The sequence below is a fragment of the Sceloporus occidentalis genome, unplaced genomic scaffold (genome assembly GCF_023333645.1).
Source record: "Sceloporus occidentalis isolate IW3139 unplaced genomic scaffold, rSceOcc1.0.p SCAF_83, whole genome shotgun sequence".
Classification (NCBI taxonomy): Eukaryota; Metazoa; Chordata; class Lepidosauria; order Squamata; family Phrynosomatidae; genus Sceloporus; species Sceloporus occidentalis.
In genome coordinates this window covers 1,407,286-1,422,458 of record NW_028317063.1, presented here as the reverse complement: position 1 = coordinate 1,422,458, position 15,173 = coordinate 1,407,286, and the positions used below count along the sequence as shown (strand labels likewise).

The window sequence follows — 15,173 nt, the reverse complement described above, 5'->3', positions numbered from 1 at the left end:
TCCCACAGAGCCTTTTCAGCTGTTACATATTTTGTTCAAACCGATATGTTTTCTAATGTTTAAGCTTTGGGCTGAATTCTTAAACAGATTTTCCTGGTATATCTTTCAATAACAAGTCAACGGTGAAAAGTAATTTAAACTTTTGGATGAAAGACAGATAGTGTTATTAGATATGTAGCGTTGCCGGCTGAATACTAATTAATTGCAAAGATCTTTGAGGTCAACCTGAAAACTTTTTACAGTAATTAACTTTCTCAAAGACTTTCCATGTATGCCCTGTACAGTAAGGATTTTTACTCCCCTATTTTTTACCAGTCTCGTGGGTTTTTCATGAAATCCCCAAATAATTATCAATTTTCTAACTATAACTGATCGATACTGACCGATACAAAATTAGAATTCTTTTTTTCTGATATTCTGCAGTATTTTGTGTGTTGTTATGTGTAGTAATATTTCTAGTAGATCTGGCCAAAAAGAGCCATGTGGTAATTCACCCCCCCATTTTTACATTAGCAGGAGTGTAGATGCTTTAACTATTGCAGAAATTGCAAATTTCATCTTGCTGATGTCATAGGGATTCTCTTTACTGCCTGAAACATCACGTTCGTCATGACATAAACGGCAGCCACGTGTAGGAAAAGGATCTTGTCTAATAAAATATTGAGGGCCAGTGCTATAACACCACGTGATATACTTACCACTACTCACCTCGCTGAGGACGGGGTCTCCTCAGACCTCCCATGTGCAATAAGCACTGCTTTTAACTTCAATGGGAACACTTTCCTGCCACTGATTGACAGCTTAATTGACCACGGAGGAGGTGGGGAGCTTCTTCCTAAAGTATTTTTTTAAAGAATGCATATTAAGGTTCTCATAAAGTACTTTAATATGCATTAATTTCTGATGAGGCTACCAGGGACATTGTACTGTCCTTTTAAAGCAGGTTGTATTTAAGGTTTAATGATAAAAGAAGAGATTTCAGTGTTTTTTTCGTAATGAGCCTTAAATGTGAATGCCAAGCGTCTCTTTAATATTTAGCACTTCATTTGTTTTCAACGTGGAAATGTACTGTAGGTAACGAACTTGTTATCCAGACTTGATCATTTTCTTCTCAGTGGTGGGGCCCAATAAACTCTATGAAGTTGTTCTAATGTATCTTCTCTTGCATTCTCTTAACTCGTAATAAAGAACCCACAGAGCTTGACAGGTTGTCACGGCAATTATTCAATCGACATTCTATAGCCGTTGTATCTGTCTGACTCTTCTGCATTAAATATTTTAGCTGGCAGACTCCCAGCTACGAACATTAATCTTATCAACTCTTATTACAGTGCCTAATCTAGATATTCAAGGGGTGATTGCGCTAACATTGTTCGAAGACTTCATCTACTGGACAGACGGAAAAACGAAGTCGCTTAACCGTGCCCATAAAACCTCCGGAGCGGACAAAGCGTTGCTCATTAACTCTTGGCATGCCATAGCAGACATCGAAGTTTATCACGTGTACAGACAACCCGATGGTGATTATAATTCTGATTTTCACAGCATTTCCTGCGGTTTTGTAGAGGTTAACACAGTGAGGGAATTTAAACATTCATGGGATAAGCATATGATTCCGGAATCAAAGATGAGACCCACTACTGATTGAGGTTGCAGTGTTTAAAGCAGGAAAAATGGGCAGACTAGATAGGGTTGAATCGGCCTTATCTGTCATTAAATTCTATGTTCCTATGTTAGCTGGTGATCCCTGGCAGCAGTGCTCTTTTCCTTCTGACTTGTTCTTGTCATTTAGCATACATTGGCCAACATTCTAAAATGCCACCTACCAAATTTAAATTTAAAATAAAAAGAAATAATGCACTACATCTCTAGTATATGCATTGTAATTGGGTCAGTAGCAATTTCATAAGGTTATTAAAAGGTTAATATTTTGTGCCTTAAGGTCAGCTCAGTTATTATTATTATTTTTATTATTATATGTTGTTGTCACAAAAACTTGAACATGTTGAACTATTTCATGTATTGAGAAATCTATTTAAGAGGAAAGTGCCACTTTTCTTGTCCAGTATTGAATGTCTTAAGGGTTTTAGCTTTTCAAGAGTTAATTCTAAAAAAAAAAATGAAGGTGATATGTTTGTCAATTATAAATCGAGAGTTTGGTGTGAATATTTAGAAATTCTTGTTAACAAGGTTCATAAATATTTAAACCTCATTTTCATTAGTGTTATAAATACACCCAGCTGTGATACCTACCATGTTTGATATTTTAATCATTTTAGAAATGGATCACACAAAACATTTTTTTTTTTAATTTAATGAACTTCAATATGATTTAGGATGAAACACAAATATTTTTTTATATATATATATATATATATATTTCAGTACTAATCAGGTAGTCCTTACCTATTGAACATATACATAAAGGACTTTTTCTTCTGTAAATATTTCCTTAATCTATAACGCTTTATACTTTTTTGTGGGTTTTTGCATGTAGAAAACCTCTGTTTCTATAGTGGACCTATGATAAATATATGCATACCGCGAGAACTCTCCATGGCTGGCTACCCAGAGCGCTATCTCTTCTTGAAGAGTTTCTTTGGGTGGGGGAAGGGCTAGCCCCAGAGTGCCTTTTATAGATGGGAAACAGTACTTTACCCGGAGACTCTGGGTCAATCCTGGAGAGATCCCAGATATGAATATATGCTACAATAGTGATATTAAAATCATATTACCACTATCTAATTACCTATATATGAAAAAATAAATTGTTAGAAATTGATGTAATCTGAACCTGGTAGATTATCAGACAATTAGATCACCAAGTTTGTTTATCCCATTAGCCTTCATTCTACCAATATTTGATGGTTTAGATGTGATATACCACGGAGCAAAACACCAAATGAGATGCTCATATATCATGATGTCAGAGTAAATATCAGTTCCAGACTGTGTGATTGGGTCAAAAACCCTGAGACCTGAGTGTGAGCAAGATTTCCCAAAATAGGGTCTAGATAAAGGTCTACATAAAATTACTGTTATGTAACTTAATTAACTGTTATGTTACTTAAATATCCTTAATCAGCTTTCCCTACCATTTTATTATGAGACGTTAAGTCTGAGTGCCAAGTTTCATACAATTGTTTGTTACTTAACAAAGCCACAAGAGTGAGGCTTATGTGTGCATGTGCAGATTCCCCAATGAAATGTACAGTAGAATATAACATGTAAACTTGTTCACAAAATGTTTACTAAATCAAAATGTAACAGTGACGTGGCTAAAAAAAGGCATTTAAGTGTTAAAATGTATTCTGTTCTATCTATCTAATCTATTATCACACACAAGTGAGGCTTATGTGTGCATGTGCAGATTCCCCGATGAAATGTACAGTACAATATAACATGTAAACTTGTTCACAAAATGTTTACTAAATTAAAATGTTAACAGTGGAATATCTAAAAAGGCATTAAAGTGTTAAAATGTATTCTGTTCTATCTATCTAATCTATTATCACACTGCTATAATCTTTCATTTCCTGGTTCAAAGAGTGAACAGGTGCAATCTCATTTGTATGCCTTTTGATTCAGCTGATAGATTCCTAAATGGATTTTTATGTACTAGGCTAGCACAATTCTGTTATCATAGTACCATGGTTCCCATTATATTAATGACTAGCTACATGTCCTTGTCATAATGTGTCTTGTGTAATTTTTTATTAGGTCCTTTTTCCATTTTAACCTGCTTATTAAAGAATTCAATTAACTTTATAGGAGAAGGAATGTGATATAATACCTTTTGTCTTCGTAGTGCCTGATCATCCTTGTAAAATTAACAATGGGGGCTGCAGTCACTTATGCCTGTTATCTCCGCAAAATTCCCACACCTGTGCCTGCCCTAGTCATTTCTACCTGGCAGAAGATAATAACACATGCTTATCTAACTGCACTGCCAGCCAGGTATGTATCCAAAAAGAAAAGTATTTTATTTGTTTGGTTATTTTTAATTTTTTTTTTTTTTTTAACGCTTCAAGACATTGGGAGTTATATTTAGCAACTGATTATGGTACCACATTTTCAAAGTGGTCTTATAACTGTAGCAACCAATATAATTATCCAATCAGCTACTTTATATTTGTGAGTTTTATATATATCTATCTATCTATATATATATATATAGATATAGATAGATAGATAGATAGATAGATAGATATAATTATGGGGTCTACAGCGGCCATGATTTCCAAGACATGTATGTATTTCACATATTGTGTACCATTACATAAGTTATGGTGGGTAAAGGTGATGGGAAACCCTTCCACTTAAAATTAAGGGGGTAGTAGAAGCATTATTAAACAGTCATCTACAAAGGCTTATATTGAAGGCATATATTGTGTATCAACACATGCAAAGTGCTGCCCCCTGCAGTAGGTGTGATGTATTAACTCATTGAAGGGAATCGGTTGCTATGTTATACATCCCAAAGACTGCAGGGGGCAGCACTTTACCATATATATATATATATATATATATATATATATATATATATATATATATATCAGGCTAAGGAAACTAATATGTATAGTATGTATGATTCATGGGGCCCCATCAATAAAAATGGTTTCAATATGTGTTATTGATTTAGTTAACTCTCTGTTGTAAATGGGCTCTCATGCAAAGTAGGTTAACAGGCTTCCTCTAATTGGAACTTTCGGAGAATTTAGCTAGTTCCACTGAATCATTAAAAAAAATCATTATTTCTAATGCTGTTTAAACAAAATCTAATTATAATCTTATGTTATGTATTCCCTCGGAACGGGTACCCATGCATTTATAATGTCTCTTAAATTAGTATATTCACAAGTTTTTGGCGTACAGTGTAAATATCTAGCATCCGAATCGGCGTTACTGAATCCTACTGAAACCAGATGCTTTTCTTCATAATTATATGAGTCGTGGCTTCTCTCATATCAATAATAGAAAGGTAATCATTTTGAGATCACCAAGCAGGGAACACCAAGTGTGTTTTAAGATAATTATCTTTTCTTATAACTAATACTGTACTATAAGGGTGAGCACATCGAATTATTGAACTTTAATTAAAAAGCAGCACTACAAAATGTCCATTTCATTGTTTAATTAATGAAATTCTTATCCATAATGGCTTTTTGTTTTCTTTCGACAATGTTGTTTTTTTTTGGTGTATGTATTTTTAGCCTAGTGCATTTCTTCTTCCAATTCATGGTTTTGCCTAAAAAAAGGACAAATACAAAGTTGTTTTTTTTTACAGTCAATATTTCTTTGGTTTGAGTGGCAGACGTGCATTAATTAACAATAATACAGAACATTTATGAACAATTTAATCAGTCTATCAAAGCAGCCCTAAATGAATTTTGTTGTCTGTAAACATATTTTTATTGTGAGACACTAATCTATAACACATTAATGTCAGATCTAATGGTAGATACCACCTTGTTATGGCATAATGTCATATAGTTTTATTGTACCGAGGAAGAGTTTTAAACTAAGATCAAATTGGTTCCTTGGTAAACATACAATAGACAGTTGGGAGATTTAGAGGACACAAAAGTCCTTAACCCCTTCATGACAAAGCCGGTCACAAATGGATTGTTTTTAATGGGTTTAAGGACATTGTCCTTAAGGGGTTAAACCCCTTAAGTATGAATGTAATTGCGTTTATTACAAGATGGTAGAAACAGCCTCTGAGATTGAGATCATATCATGAGGTCCGACACCAACAACACGGTTAATGTGATGGTCTGGCTCAAAATTAGAATGAAAAACAAAGATGTATTAGGATATGGGTCCTTTGGAGAATTTAAATTGGCAGACTAGATGGACCAAATTGTTCTCATCTGCCATCAAATTCTACGTTTCTTTTTGTTACGGTCCTTCTCCAAACATTAGGATTCTGTCAGGACTCGGGTGATCAGGTCAGGTAGGAGCCCATGCGCAGGGGATACTTGGGGTTCAGTATGTAACCCACGGTGCATGATTATGCAAACAAAGACACCACAAACAGAAATCCAGGTAATGCAGTGTATTTCATGTATATAACAGGACCAGCAAATAAGGGTAATATAGTCTAAGCAAGTAACCGGACGTATGGCAAAATAAAATACAGGTAATAAGTCTTTTGGCAGGGAGCCCGCTTGGAAGGGCGCGACAGACAGAGAGCCCACTTGGAAGGGCACGACAGACAGAGAGCCCGCTTGGAAGAGCACGAAAGGCACACAGCCCGCTTGGAAGGGTACGAAAGGCACACAGCCCGCTTGGAAGGACACAATAGCAGGGAGTCCACTTGATCAGGACACAAAGCAGGGAACCAGGAACAGTACAGGTGCAGAGCCACAGCAGGAAGGTCCATAGACTTCAATACAAAGGCCCTGACTGAAGGGCAGGGCAGGTTCATAAAGGCAGGTTAATCCAGATAACAAGGCCCAGCTGGATGTAGACTAGGGCTCAACCCAGGTAACAAGGCACACCTGATCCTAGTAATAGAGTTCTGAGTGCTCCAGAGGGCAGAGGGTGGCCACTAGTGGTAGCAGATTTAAATGCCACAGGTATGAAAAAGCCATGGTTCAGGCAGCAAAAAAGTGGTTCCTGACAGTACCCCCTCCCCAAGGAGCGGCCTCCGGGTGCTCCTGGGACTGTAGAGAGGCAGTATCAAAACCTGTGGTAAGAACTCTTAGCCCTAGCACGTAGAGCTTTTTCAAATACGTGCAGGTCCTCCTTTCTTACTACAGTTCCGTTAGAGGCAATGACGCAGTCTGAGGAAAGGTCATCTGCAGTGCAGTTGTAAGACATAGTGGTATTGGATGCTGGATACATAGACATGATGGCACTGTTCCATACTCTCTCTTTCTTGGCTGTCCATGCACCAGGGGTCACGAAGCTGCCCTGTACCCAGGGCACCTCTGGGGGCAGGGGGGTAGTACCCGAACTGCACCGGTTCAAGGCTGCAGTGGCAGGCTTAACAGACTTCTGTTCACGCAGCTGTTGCTCGTAATGGTTAAGTTCTTTCCTATGCACAATTTTTCCGTCAGATGCTAGGATGTAACCAGGAGCCCCTAAGGAGTGTTTTGCTGTTTGGGGTCTACGATTCTTATTCCTGGGAGTAATGGGAGTGGTGGTCCCAACTGCACAAACAGCCGTGGGGTTATCAGTTGCGGGTGTGTCTGTTGTATCAGCAACAGAAGCATCTGAAGACACGCTGTCCATATCAGACCAGTCGGTTTCATCAGAGATGGTCTGGAGGTCATCCGACATGGCTACAGATGGCGCAGAAGTGCCAGGTACTGTGGATTGGTTAACCCCAGGATCACCAGGTTGGGGAAGAGATAGGGTGTGCTCCAGCTTTGATGCGTTGCTGTTGTCACATGCAGGTTCCTGGGCCTGGGGTTTGTTGGTGTGGGTTGCAGAGGGTTTAGCTGGTTTCAGAGGACATTGGGTGATCCAGTGTCCCTTTTTGCCGCAGTAAAAGCAAGATTCCTCATCACGCCTTTGTTGTAATTCGGTTGTGGTAAGGGGTTCACGGTTCCTAGATTTTCTAGGAGATTCCTTTTTCATACTGGTAACAGGCTTGTTGGATTTCTCAGGGGATGTAGCAGGTGTAGGTGAATGGTCTTCATGAGAGTGATTGGAGTTGGAGTCCCAGATTTGCATTAATGATTTGCACAGTTCAAGCAAGCATTCTCCTATCACTTTGATTACTGAAAGTAACCCCGCTGACTCCTTGTAATGGCCTTTGTATTCTGTCAGGACTCGGGTGATCAGGTCAGGTAGGAGCCCATGCGCAGGGGATACTTGGGGTTCAGTATGTAACCCACGGTGCATGATTATGCAAACAAAGACACCACAAACAGAAATCCAGGTAATGCAGTGTATTTCATGTATATAACAGGACCAGCAAATAAGGGTAATATAGTCTAAGCAAGTAACCGGACGTATGGCAAAATAAAATACAGGTAATAAGTCTTTTGGCAGGGAGCCCGCTTGGAAGGGCGCGACAGACAGAGAGCCCACTTGGAAGGGCACGACAGACAGAGAGCCCGCTTGGAAGAGCACGAAAGGCACACAGCCCGCTTGGAAGGGTACGAAAGGCACACAGCCCGCTTGGAAGGACACAATAGCAGGGAGTCCACTTGATCAGGACACAAAGCAGGGAACCAGGAACAGTACAGGTGCAGAGCCACAGCAGGAAGGTCCATAGACTTCAATACAAAGGCCCTGACTGAAGGGCAGGGCAGGTTCATAAAGGCAGGTTAATCCAGATAACAAGGCCCAGCTGGATGTAGACTAGGGCTCAACCCAGGTAACAAGGCACACCTGATCCTAGTAATAGAGTTCTGAGTGCTCCAGAGGGCAGAGGGTGGCCACTAGTGGTAGCAGATTTAAATGCCACAGGTATGAAAAAGCCATGGTTCAGGCAGCAAAAAAGTGGTTCCTGACAGATTCTATTTGACCATTGAGGTTAGGGTCCTGTTAGAACCCCTACTCTAAATATTAGAGTTGGGGTGAAAAACAGGGGGCATTAAGGTAAAATTCCCAACACTGGGGTTAGGATTATGCCGTAAATTTCTTCCGATGGCTCTGCTCCAAATGGCCAATAAACGTAATACTTTCGCCAATCCACCCAAATTGAAAAATACATATCATGATCCAATTAAAAATAAAATGCTTAGTATTCCATATCTTGAGTTGTGCACTATATATTACATTTGCTTTAATGTCTGAAGTGTATATTGCATGTGAATAACGTTTAAGTACCAAATTACTTCCAGTGAAACAATTAACATAAAAAAAGCGTATATTACCAGTCTCAGAATTACGATTTCCTTCCTGGATCACAAAAAAAGTATTAAAACAAATTTATGATGTTCTGCTGAACACATAGCGTATGCTCATTAGAAATACATAAATATTTGATTTCACTAAACATTAAATCAGTTTAGTTATTGCAATAAACCACTGACATTATACAAGTTTTCAACTCAAGAATAATATTATCCAAACTTATGTAAAAGTCATTTTACCAGGTGTAAAAAATATATACTATTGTGTACGTTATCAACCCTACCATGTTTTATGTCCCTGGGCAGGACATTTGGTGGATGACTGTATAGCCCTAGCAGAAGCCAACCAAGAAACAGAGGTTAAAAGCTGTTATCAAAAGGACATTAACAGCAAAACGTGTTATTATTAATCTGTTTATTGAATTTAGCTTCATGGTGTATAGTTATTTTATGTATTTATTTACTAAAATATTCTGTTTTATGTGTATGCGCACGCACCGCCATTTTAGTATCTAAGCCCTTAACTTCCACCAGCTCCTGTAAAAAATAATAAACAGTGTCCAGAACCTAAACCTCACTTTGCATCGCTGGGCAGCTGAGATTGAATAATGGACCTTAAAATGATCTTCTGCTGAGCTTGAGGTCTATTAAGATCACTGTGTGAACTGGAGTGGGAATAGCATGGAGCATAACAAAGGCAAGGAAGGAGTCATGAGACTTCTTGGATGTTAGAGAGACAAACTGGAGAACCAGCAACACCACTACATGATGAAGATCATGAGATGACATGATACCAGATATACCTCCCAAGTGTCCTGTTTTTACAGAACAGCCATTATTTCCAGGCACTGTCCCTCTGTAGCTGCTCAACTGTCCTAATGTTATAGCTCAGTCCTTCATTGTAGCTCCTTCATGATCACAAGGTGGTTCTTCAGGTATAGTTAACTGCCAGTCCCGCCTTGACCACGCCCATTCCTAGGTCTGGTCACACCCACTCTCCACCTCTAGCCCAACCCTCAGTGCAGGTGCCCAGATCTTGAGACCTTAAATGTTGAAGGGGGTATCATTTAAAATCATGCTGTCACTCATCCCATCATGGGGAATAAATCATGAGAAAAGGAAATAAATTGAGAAAATAATTGTTAGGGAAAATTGTCATGTCTTTATACTGTAATTAAGCAGCAGATACGTAGAACCCATTGGGCTGTTACTCTTTTATCTACACCGTTAAGTATCTGTTATAGTTATGAAAAATATGAAGATTTAAATTTATTCTACTTGCATTTTTTTCTTAACTTTGGTGAGTATTGTTTGCACTTACCGATATAATCTTGATTTTTCGAACGTCTTTACGATAAACACTTAAAGCTTTTTTTTTTTTCTCACCGTCTTGTATGTTTTGGCATATTTGCTTTGCTGTTCAACTTAAGTTGAATGCAAAATTTAGCAATGTGTGATAACTGGAAGGATATACAGCTTTAGCACATCAAATGTGGATATCTACTATGGTGTGAAAAGAGTGTGAATTTAGAAAGTGTAAGAAAATCCTTTTCATGCCTCATTCAGCGGATACAAATATGATTCAGTCTGCGCACCTGAAAAGTTACTTAAAAAATACACTGAAGAACGCCGCCTCCAATTGCTTTTATTTCATATGCAGTTGTGCGTAAATATTACAATTTTCCTTTTTTCCATTATATAGTAATTATTACAAATAGTTTCACATTTTCAGTGATTTTATCATTGATTCAATTCAAATAAATGGATACCAAATATACATGATGCTGACTTACATAGAGTCTTTAGTTTAAGTTTATATCTTTTATTGGACCAACATACAATAGTCACACCAGCATTTGGGAACTCATTCTCTTATTCTTCCTGCCTTTGCGTTGTGTAGAGATCAATTTAAAGTGGTCAAATTTCATAAATTATAATCTCATATATACCCCGATCAGCCATCACATTATGACCAGTGAAAGGTGAAGTCAATAACACTGATAATCTTGTTATCATGGCACCTGTCAGTGGGGGGGGGGGGATATATTATACAGCAAGTAAACATTTCATCCTGCATATAGGCAAGTGTAAGGATCTGAGTGAGTTTGACAAGGGCCAAATTGTGATGACGAGATGACTAGGTCAGAGCTTCTTCCAATCTGCAGATCTTGTGGGGTTCCTGGCCTGCAGTAGTCGGTACTTATCAAAAGTGGTCCAAGGTAGGAAAAGAGGTGAACCGGCGACAGGGTCATGGGTGGCCAAGGTTCATTGATGCACGTGAGGGGTGAAGGCTGGGCCATGTGGTCAAATCCAACAGACGAGCTACTGTAGCTCAAATTGCTGAAAAAGTTGATAACATAAAGGTTTGGATTTAATGGATCTGCTTCTAACATCTTGGTGCCAGAAACCACAGCACACCTTCAGAGGTCTTGTGGAGTCCATGCCTGGACGGGCTGTTTTGGTGGCAAAAGGGGGACAAAAACAATATTAGGCAGGTGGTCATAATGTGATGGCTGATCGATGTATGTAATCATTAAACCCCATGTGAAACATAGAAACACAGAATTTGCCTGCAGATCAGACACTTCCGCTTGGAGGATATTCAACTTTTTCCTCTTATGTGAAATAGAAAAAGATGTCAAGTTACATTACCTGTTGGGACAAAAAGTCATCTTCGACTATCTTCGAAGCACCATGAAAACTACCAAGTTTTACCTCTTGCCTTAGAACTTGTGTAATTATATTACATGTAAAAAACACCTTCTGACTCCAAGTGACATGAATTTATACATGTAACTTGAGTTAAAATTGTGTTTAAAAAGAAAATATTCTAAATAATAATTATGTCTACTCAAACAGAACCAATTAGCTAAAAGGTAACAGTTTTTTATTTATTGAATGTGCTACTCTAATATAATATAGCATTCTCTATATAAATCTGAGAGATTTAGATGAATTCACCTTAATTTTAAAAAAATTAGATTCCTCATTTTGTAAACTGTAAATGTGGGTCATCAGGATTAAAAGCTAAAATGATCAAATTGGAAATGATCAAATGTAAATTAATCCACAGTAATCATATTCGGATTTACATAAGTAAAACCGCTGACTTGGTCCGGTGAGTTAAACATTGTACGATTGATTTAAGATACATAACAGATTGTTTTTTGTTTTTCTGACACATTCATTTCAACGTGTAAAAAAAAAAAGAGCGAAGTCACAAAATTACATTCCAAAGCTCATAACAGGTTTAGCTAACTATGGAACGTCTGCCACATTTAGATTCATAGCGAACTTATCTGTAACGCATACTTCAAAGGGAAGGGAACATTTCAAACATTCAAATAAATGCTAAAGAAATATTATACTGCTCAGAAAAAAAGAATATAATTTCTAATCTACCTGTCTATATAAAGCAAGAATAAAATGAGATCACAAATGGAATATAACACATTTTTTTGTGTTTTTAGTGATATATTTATTATTATTTTTTAATTAATTATATTGGTTTTCTTTTGCTTTAATATTTTAGTTTCGCTGTAATACTGATAAATGCATTCCGTTTTGGTGGAAATGTGACACGGTCGATGATTGCGGAGATGGGTCCGATGAACCTTCTGACTGCCGTGGGTATTCCTTTTTGTGTAGACTGTCAAAATGTTATTTTATATATATATATATATATATATATATATATATATATATTTATTTATTTATTTTTTATTAATTTTTTTTGTATATGCCGAACTTAAATTTCTTACTATTTTGCATTTTCTTGCATGAAAATTTGTATCCTATTTTTTTTATATACTTTTATCTGTAATCAGTAACCCAAATGCTCAATTATCTGACCTAGGTACATTTTGATTTTCTATAAAAATGTAGAACTCCAAAGCACTTTGATCATCAGCCGTATTTAATAAAATGATCCCAAATACTTCCCCTATCATACTTCAGATGAACATCAAAGATATTTCAAAATAAAACGTTTTTTTAAGCCTGTAACACAAGGTTAGTTCTCTTAACATGTCTTCCTTTCCAACCTATTACAATTCTAGCAAAAATAAACTGATTTACAACATCTGACTCCATAGATTAGTAACAATAAATGAGTTAATGTTTGGGCTGAGTGCAGAACCGCTGTCTATAGTCGTCATAGTTCTAAAAAGAACTTTTGACAATTGCATCTGGGTACAGGATTTGTTTGGCACCTCCTGCCTCTAACACCACACACTAACACACATCTACTCCAATGCCACATACTAACACACACCCACTCCAACACCACACACTAACACACACCTACTCCAACACCACACACTAACACACATCTACTCCAATGCCACATACTAACACACACCCACTCCAACACCACACACTAACACACACCTACTCCAACACCACACACTAACACACACCTACTCCAACACCACACACTAACATACACCTACTCCAACACCACACACTAACACACATCTACTCCAACACCACACACTAACACACACCTACTCCAACACCACACACTAACATACACCTACTCCAACACCACACACTAACACACACCCACTCCAACACCACACACCACACTAACACACACCTACTCCAACACACCACACTAACACACACCTAATCCAACACCACACACTAACACACACCTACATCAATGCCACACACTAACACACACCCACTCCAACACCATACACTAACAGACACCTACTCCAGCACCACACACTAACACACACCTACTCCAACATCACACACTAAAACACACCTACTCAAACACCACACACTAACACACACCTACTCCAACACAACACACTAACACACACCTACTCCAACATCACACACTAATACACACCTACTCCAGCACCACACACTAACACACACCTACTCCAACATCACACACTAACACACACCTACTTCAATGCCACACACTAACACACACCCACTCCAACACCATACACTAACACACACCTACTCCAACACCACACACTAACACACACCTACTCCAATGCCACACACTAACACACACCCACTCAAACACCACACACCTACTCCAACACCACACACTAACACACACCTACTCCAAAACAACACACTAACACACACCTACTCCAGCACCACACACTAAAACATACTCATTATAATACAATCCATGAACACATACTCACTCTAACACCATGCCCTGACACACATTCACTCTGACACCACATACTAACACACACTCACTCTAGCACCACAAACCAACACACACTCTCTCTAACGCCATACATACACACTCACTCGAATACTTTACACTAACAAACACACAATTTTATCTGCAAGTGTGTGGCAACATAGCATTACATTACATGACTCTGCTCAACTCCTGCCCCACTTTGCTCGAAGAATTTGGATCAGTTGATTACAGGGGTGCCTGAGTGTGGTGCCTCAGCGGGCCCCTGTAACAACTATTTTGTAGCAGCACAATTATGCTGTGTGCCCCAATGTAATTTTACTTGCATGTTATTATTTTTTATTGAATATATTTCTTTATGTAAAGGTGATTCATTGTAAACATTTTCTTTTTCTCTGTATCAAGGTGCTTTTTTAATGAAGCCTAACTAATTTTGTGTGAACATATTTTAGAGCCTTGTCCCTTTTAATATTCTGTGCTTTAATTTACCTAATTAAAGCAAAACTTCTTTAGGCGATGTTACCGCATAGCATTTTTTTTAAAAAATGTGTAAAAAGTAACAAAAATCACTTAGCTTAACTCAATTAAATATGCACATTTTTTGCACTTTAAAATATGGAAAGTTTGTTATTTACATTGTATATTTTATGAATTTGTGAATTTGTTCTGCATTTTTAACCTGCTTCCAAAAAAATGGGACAAATTGATCGGAATATATCAAATATCCAAATATCTTCCAGCTCACTTTTTGTTGCTAGTAATTTATATTTCAAAGTCCTTTACTTTGCGTTATCATGTATTCAAAAATGACAATTGCTCTTAAATGCTATCATTACAATCTGCCATGTTCTGATTTTAAACAGTCCTTGTTTTTTTTAATATTTTCCGATAGCCCTAGAACTGACTCTTGTACAATCGATTTGCATACAATTCTTAGACCACTTTCCCATAACAGTGATTGCAATGTGTAATTTTTTTTCATAAATTACAATATATTTTCTATTTTTAAAGCTGAATTCAAGTGTCAGCCTGGGAGATTTCAGTGTGGAAGTGGACTTTGTGCTCTTCCAGCGTTCATCTGTGATGGAGAAAATGATTGTGGAGACAACTCCGACGAACTCAACTGTGGTAGGTGATTATGCCGTTGAAGAAGCAAATGAAGATGTTTCGGCAAAGATACAAAA

General features: G+C 37.7%; 1 protein-coding gene across 1 annotated transcript in view; it reads left to right on the top strand.

The window, feature by feature from the left end:
- The window catches only part of LOC149285175 (low-density lipoprotein receptor-related protein 1B-like), a 366,729-nt gene that overhangs the window by 312,965 nt on the left and 38,591 nt on the right, over positions 1–15,173 (top strand). The window contains exons 61-64 of the mRNA XM_089495720.1: positions 1,332–1,520; positions 3,809–3,957; positions 12,346–12,439; positions 15,001–15,117. Of these exons, the coding sequence (XP_089351846.1) occupies positions 1,332–1,520; positions 3,809–3,957; positions 12,346–12,439; positions 15,001–15,117 (549 nt within the window). The remainder of the gene's footprint in view (positions 1–1,331; positions 1,521–3,808; positions 3,958–12,345; positions 12,440–15,000; positions 15,118–15,173) is intronic.